General features: G+C 37.5%; 1 protein-coding gene across 5 annotated transcripts; it reads left to right on the forward strand.

Moving 5' to 3' along the window:
* Positions 1-4,887, forward strand: LOC146553177 (uncharacterized). 5 transcript variants are annotated; one of them, XM_085255878.1, is made up of 13 exons: positions 6-152; positions 864-889; positions 1,192-1,277; positions 1,426-1,458; positions 1,555-1,644; positions 2,056-2,127; positions 2,234-2,322; positions 2,435-2,537; positions 2,804-2,906; positions 2,986-3,038; positions 3,150-3,228; positions 3,450-3,946; positions 4,144-4,887. In XM_085255878.1, exons 2-13 carry the CDS (start codon positions 883-885, stop codon positions 4,444-4,446), a joined length of 1,515 nt encoding a protein of 504 aa, XP_085112004.1. In that variant the 5' UTR covers positions 6-152; positions 864-882; the 3' UTR covers positions 4,447-4,887. The 5 variants fall into 5 exon arrangements, with proteins under 5 accessions (XP_085112003.1, XP_085112004.1, XP_085112007.1 ...); XM_085255877.1 differs by having other exon boundaries at positions 1-152; positions 864-1,277; XM_085255881.1 differs by lacking the exon at positions 1,192-1,277.
* Positions 4,888-6,531: the final 1,644 nt, after the last annotated feature.

Here is a 6,531-nt window from a genome sequence, read left to right on the forward strand (position 1 = left end):
GTAATTCCTTTGCGACTTCGAAATACCCGCCTTCGATTATTTCGAAATACAAGTGAAGAAGCGAAAAACCGCCGCCTGTCCGCCGAATTTGAAGTCAATTCGCCTGTCCGCCGAATTTGAAGTCAATTTAGGATACTTTCCTTTAATAAACGGTAAGCATTATACATATGTTCCTCACTTGGCTTGCTGTTTGTTTGCTAGCGATAGGCTACTTGACGACAGCATTAGCTAACCAGTGTTCTCTAGACCAGCGTTCCCCAACTTTTTGGGTGTTTCGTGGCCCGGGGGTTGGGTCAGGCAAAATTGCAGTAGCTTCCCTGATCATTTTACAAACATAAGTGAAGAGAATCTGGACTAAAAGGCCTAGACTTATGGTTGTGTGCTGAATCTATGAATCAAACTATCACCTGGAAACATAATTAACTGGTCCATAGCTGTGAAACTGGACATGAGTTCTTGATTCTATGGAGATTAACAGTAATCCAGAAATTTACAAATTTGTCCTGGTACATCGCGTAAATGTTGTCCCTGGGACATTGTGTAAATGTTGTCCCTGGGACATCATGTAGAATTTGCCCTGGGACATCGTGTAGATGTTGTCCCTGGGACATCGCGTAAATGTTGTCCCTGGGACATTGTGTAAATGTTGTCCCTGGGACATCATGTAGAATTTGCCCTGGGACATCGTGTAGATGTTGTCCCTGGGACATCGTGTAAATGTTGTCCCTGGGACATCGTGTAGATGTTGTCCCTGGGACATCGTGTGATAGCTTGTAAATAATGGAATGAAAATTATTGATTGTTATTAACTTGTGAAAAAGAAGTGTAACAAATCCACATGTTATGTTCTTACACCCTTACAGAAACTGTGACTCCTTCACAATGTCAGGTAAATGTCAACTCATGTTGAATAATCAACCAATCAAGCCTTTTATTATCACATGCAATGTTACACGTACAACTGCAATGAAAATTTCACCCCCTTCTGACCATACATATATTGCTTAAACATCACATTGGGAAGACAGGTCGGAAACAGTTAGGAAGGTCAGAAAACAATTTAATTAATAGATGAGGAGGAGAAAAAAGAACTACAACCAGACAAAGCTCCTAGAAGACTGAAATGGATGATGGTTGCAGCATGCAAAAAGAAAATGATATCTGTTGACTACAGCATATGCTTTCTCACAGATTACCTTGTGGGAGTAGCTGGACCAGACTCTATTGGTATTTCAAGTTTGAAATCCCTGTTTGAGCAGACTAACATTTCAGATGAGGTACCTCTTGACATAAAAATCCTTTTATGTTGTCATAAAACTAATGTTAAATTCTGCTTTAAATACACTTTATTGTACAATTTACTTAATGAATCGTATTCCTTAGTTCTGTTTTTATTTATATGTATTTATTTATTTGTTTTATAAGGTAATAGATGGCCTAATCTATTTGCAGTGTGAGGTATGTTGAAAAGCTTGTTTGATCATAATGACATAGCATGTTTACGTTTTTTGTAATGTATTTGAAAACATAGGTGTATTTATGTTATTTTTATAGAATTTCCCTCACATTTATCCAATACCAAGCCAAATCACTGGAAAAATTTTGGATGGGTCCACAAGAGCACAAAGTGCATACTTTTTGAAGGTATGACTTGGACTGTGGTAACTATGTTCTTATCACAAAGGGTTTATAAGTTGCCACTATAAACAAACAGCATTTTCCAAAATTGAAGCCTTGTCAGAAGAACCTGAAAAATACCTTTCTGAAACCTTTTCTGTGTAAAGACTTGCTCAAAAGCAATGCACACAGATTAAAACATTTCTGTCTTGGCCAACTGATAAAGAACACCAAAAATTGAGTGGTGCGTGTTGAGTCTGTGGTCTTGATTTGTTTTGTACACACTATAGAAATTAATTAATGTAAACCAAAAATGACACTTTCTATATGTTTGTGTATCTGCAGAATTAATTACAAGTCTCACCTGACAAGCTTTTGCAGTTTTGCAGTGTCATTCTTGACAGAAAAACATTCTTGTCACATTATTTTTATTTCCAGAAAAACATCTTTCAGATGTATGAGAAATTGATTGGAGCCTGTCTGGAAAACGGCAGCCACTGGACCTTGTTTGTAAGTTGCACAGATTTTGCACTCTCTAGTGCATGATACTTTTCAGTGTCCCTCATTAGGAAAGCTCAAGGCCCAAGCCTACCATATCCATCTTTTTAAATAACAGTTTTGTGACATACCCAAGAGGACCATAGTCTATATGAATTCATTTGGCGAGTCGGAGGTCAGAAAAAGTGCGGTGTTGAAAAACTGGAGGTAATTAATTAACATATTTAACATAACATATTTAATTTAATTGAAATCATTACCGAACGTGGTTATTGATTTCTCTATATGCTTTTTATTTGTAATAACTGCGATCTCTCAGCTCATTTGCTTCAGCAAGAGGCTGCGCTGGAGAGTGGACCTTGTCACATGTGAGCCACCCACATCAACAGGATGGGAACTCATGTGGAGTGCATGTCATAATGGTACTGAAAACTATAGCTTTAACCTATATAAGTAATGTTTACATTTTTGCCTAGTCAGTTTTTAAAGCCTTAGAGGCAGGATGGTAAAATCTCAATTTTTTTTGTAGATTGAACCATTTCAGCAGTAATGCTTTGCTTTGGTTGCTCTGTTTTTTTTTTTTTTTTTCTCGGGGGGGGGGGGGGGGGGTTAAAAACAAACAAACATTTCTTTGTTAATCTAATTCTTTTTGTTCTTTTTTTTTTTTTTCTTCTTCGTCAATTATTAGTTTGCCCAATCTCTCATTGACGGTAAAACACAAGTGGAGGAGTACAACACTGAAATCACAAAGCTCAGGTCCCGACTTTGCCACTACTTATTTTCCTCAATAGGTAAAGATAAAATTAGCTGCCTTCTTTTTCTCTAACATTGGAAAATGTAACTTGTACTTAAACAAATTATATTTTGCAGATCGAACTAGGAAGTGCAGTCAGTGCTGGTGTGTGATTGCAGCCAAAGACCGGGTACACTATGACATGTCCTTAGCCATATAGATTGTTTATTTAATGGACTTTGTTCATTTGTTTTTTGTTTGTTTATTTCTTCTTCTTTTTTTTCTTTTTTTAAATTCACAGGTGCAGTGCCAGAAATGTGGTGCATACAAGCACATGCGTTGTTCAAAGTCTGTTTGTGGCATCTGTATCTTCTGTGAGAGTAAGTCACAATATAACTAAACAATGTCCAAAAATGTTTAAAGTGAAATTTTTTTTCGTAATTTTGCCTTTGCACACCAGGACTGTGTAATTAAAGTGGACGTTTCAAGATCCAGTTTTTACACAAAACTATTTTAGACATAACTGTGTCGTATTGTGGGGATTTCTCTTCACAATTAAATTGATATAGTGCTGTTTATATCATTCTTCTTTATGTAACAGCACAGTGCAGCACAGCAGAGGGAAAGGAGTTGTGCAGCATAGTGGGTGGCTATACAGGAGGAGCAATAGAAGTAGCCAGTGAAGAATGTCATCAGGGAAAGCATCAGGCAGCGAATGACAAAGGAAAAGTTCCTAAGGGAGAGAACATCTGCAGCAAATCGACAAGTAACAGTGAGATAGGAAGACTGACAGTCAGAGATGAAGGTACACAGACTGAAAGAGATGAAGGTACACAGACTGAAGACAACGAAAAAGAAGCAGAAGTATACGGCACAAGTCTGAGTACAGATAATGCTGCTGATGATGATGTTGACAGGATCGATGCAGATACAGAATTCCAAACTGATTCAGAAGGAACTAGTACAGTTTACAGAGTGCATGGTCGCTTATCTGTACCAAGCTCAAAAAAGAAAACCTACACAATAACAGAAGACGAGATCAAGCGCAGAATCAACGCAGAGAACATGTCAGTTCATGTTTTCAGAGGTTTGATTGGGGTAGGTATACATTTCGTGATTTTGATGTCACCTGAAATAAATCCGGGTTACTCGTATCAATGAAGTGACAATGTGGCTGGAAATTGTGCATTTGCTGCAATATATACACAATTACACCATGTAAACAAAAGCATTTAACTTTGTGCGCGTGTGTGTCTCTCTCTGCTCTTTTGGTGTTTGCACTTTTTCTTTTTTAGGGCCGTAAAGCCAAACTGCCCGCAATGATTCTTGACAGGCCTAAGAAGGCCAAAACTAAAGTAACAGTGTTTAGTGTTCTGAGTGAAGAGGAGGCTGGGGAGCTAGCCCTCGGGTTTGCCGGAAGATTGGCATTGTTAATCTTACTTTCTAATAACAGACAGACTCTTCTCAAAATCCAACACAATCTTAAACATGAGCTGACTGATTCCTCAACCTTCAGTTTGCTGACACACACCTTTGGCCCCGCTGCACTGGATTCTGTCATTTCATTCCTGTGTGAAAAACTTGATCTTGTCTCTTAAATAATGAAACCTTTTGTGACTTTTGTTTGTTCTGTAAATCAGAATCTTGAAAATTGTTCATTGTTGTTCTAAGTTTGTGTTAACTATTTGGCAAAAATGATTGGTTCCTAATCCAAACAGCATAATGACTGTTCTAACACATATCTTAAAAATGCTACAAAGAAAGAAAATTATCACATATGTTTCAATATGAATGTAATTGTGTCACACTCGGTTTGTAGTAGCTTTCCTGTTTTATTTTGAGTTTTGGTATGTTTACACTGTTATTTTTATTTCCCGTGTGTTCGTCTTCCCTTATTAGTTTTACTGTATTTAATTAGTCTGATTTAATAACTTATAATTATTTACTTTCCAGTGTGTATATATGCTCCTCGTTTGGATTATTGTTTGTTTGAGTTCTGCCTGTCTTTTCTATTAAAGATTTGGACTTTTGGACTATTAGTGGACCTCGTAGGTTTTTATTCTGTTCAATTGGTAATTGACTGGGTTTAATTTAGTGGCCTGGAAAACAGGCCGGAGGGGTCTGGTCATTTTAACCCCCTAAGACCCGAAATCTTCCATGGCATGCATTTTTAATTTCTCTTTGATATTTGGGCCGATTGGAACCCGATGAATGTAAAAAGAAAGAATTACCAGGTTTTGGTTTTTTTTACCTAATTTTTGTTTCTGAGAAAAATGAGAGCCACATATGAGGACATTAATTTGAAATTTCGATAGAACAGTTGCAGTATAATGTCCTCATAACTGTATATCAGGCACTTGTTGATCAAGATTTAGTATTTTGGTCTAAATAACCCAAAATGTGATGTCCACATGTGTGGACGCCAGGCTGGAGTAAAGTGTTAGAGCTATTTATACCTATGTAAACTTTGATCTGTGTGTTACCAGATGATGAAAATGAAACGCATGAAACATGGTTTAAAGCAAAAACAATGTGTTATGATGAGTTTATTTATGAAGTGAGTGAATGGTTATCTGGTTGCGAACATTTGCATTTAAAATATTGGTGTTGATGATGGTGTTAATCCAGAGGACAGTGTTTCAAATGTGGCTGGTAAGCCTTCCATCATTAAAAGGTCAACTAGTGGTAAAATAAGGACGATCTGATTTCCTCGTGTCAGCATTGTTCCCACATCATCATAATTAATGTTGTTCCAGGTTCAACATTGCAAGTGACCAATCACCTTCTTGTGACGTAATTCCTTTGCGACTTCGAAATACCCGCCTTCGATTATTTTGAAATACAAGTGAAGAAGCGAAAAACCGCCGCCTGTCCGCCGAATTTGAAGTCAATTCGCCTGTCCGCCGAATTTGAAGTCAATTTAGGATACTTTCCTTTAATAAACGGTAAGCATTATACATATGTTCCTCACTTGGCTTGCTGTTTGTTTGCTAGCGATAGGCTACTTGACGACAGCATTAGCTAACCAGTGTTCTCTAGACCAGCGTTCCCCAACTTTTTGGGTGTTTCGTGGCCCGGGGGTTGGGTCAGGCAAAATTGCAGTAGCTTCCCTGATCATTTTACAAACATAAGTGAAGAGAATCTGGACTAAAAGGCCTAGACTTATGGTTGTGTGCTGAATCTATGAATCAAACTATCACCTGGAAACATAATTAACTGGTCCATAGCTGTGAAACTGGACATGAGTTCTTGATTCTATGGAGATTAACAGTAATCCAGAAATTTACAAATTTGTCCTGGTACATCGCGTAAATGTTGTCCCTGGGACATCGCGTAAATGTTGTCCCTGGGACATCGCGTAAATGTTGTCCCTGGGACATCGCGTAAATGTTGTCCCTGGGACATCATGTAGAAGTTGCCCTGGGACATCGTGTAGATGTTGTCCCTGGGACATCATGTTAAAGTTGCCAGAGACATACCATATGAAAGTTTAGCTTCTTTTAGCCCCTGTTTGTTTTATATTATTTTATATATATATTTTTTTAATATTATATTTAATACTTACATTGTATTGCAAAAAACCCCAAAACAAGTTAAAATGAATTAATGAATATTGACTAATTAAACCTTCGCTATTTTTCCACCAGAAATGGACGACATAATTAGAAGAAGTGTTCTGAATG

The sequence above is a fragment of the Mchenga conophoros genome, linkage group LG18, assembly GCF_057382185.1.
Source record: "Mchenga conophoros isolate Kocher_MC1m ecotype Shallow Benthic linkage group LG18, M_conophoros_male_GT1.1, whole genome shotgun sequence".
Classification (NCBI taxonomy): Eukaryota; Metazoa; Chordata; class Actinopteri; order Cichliformes; family Cichlidae; genus Mchenga; species Mchenga conophoros.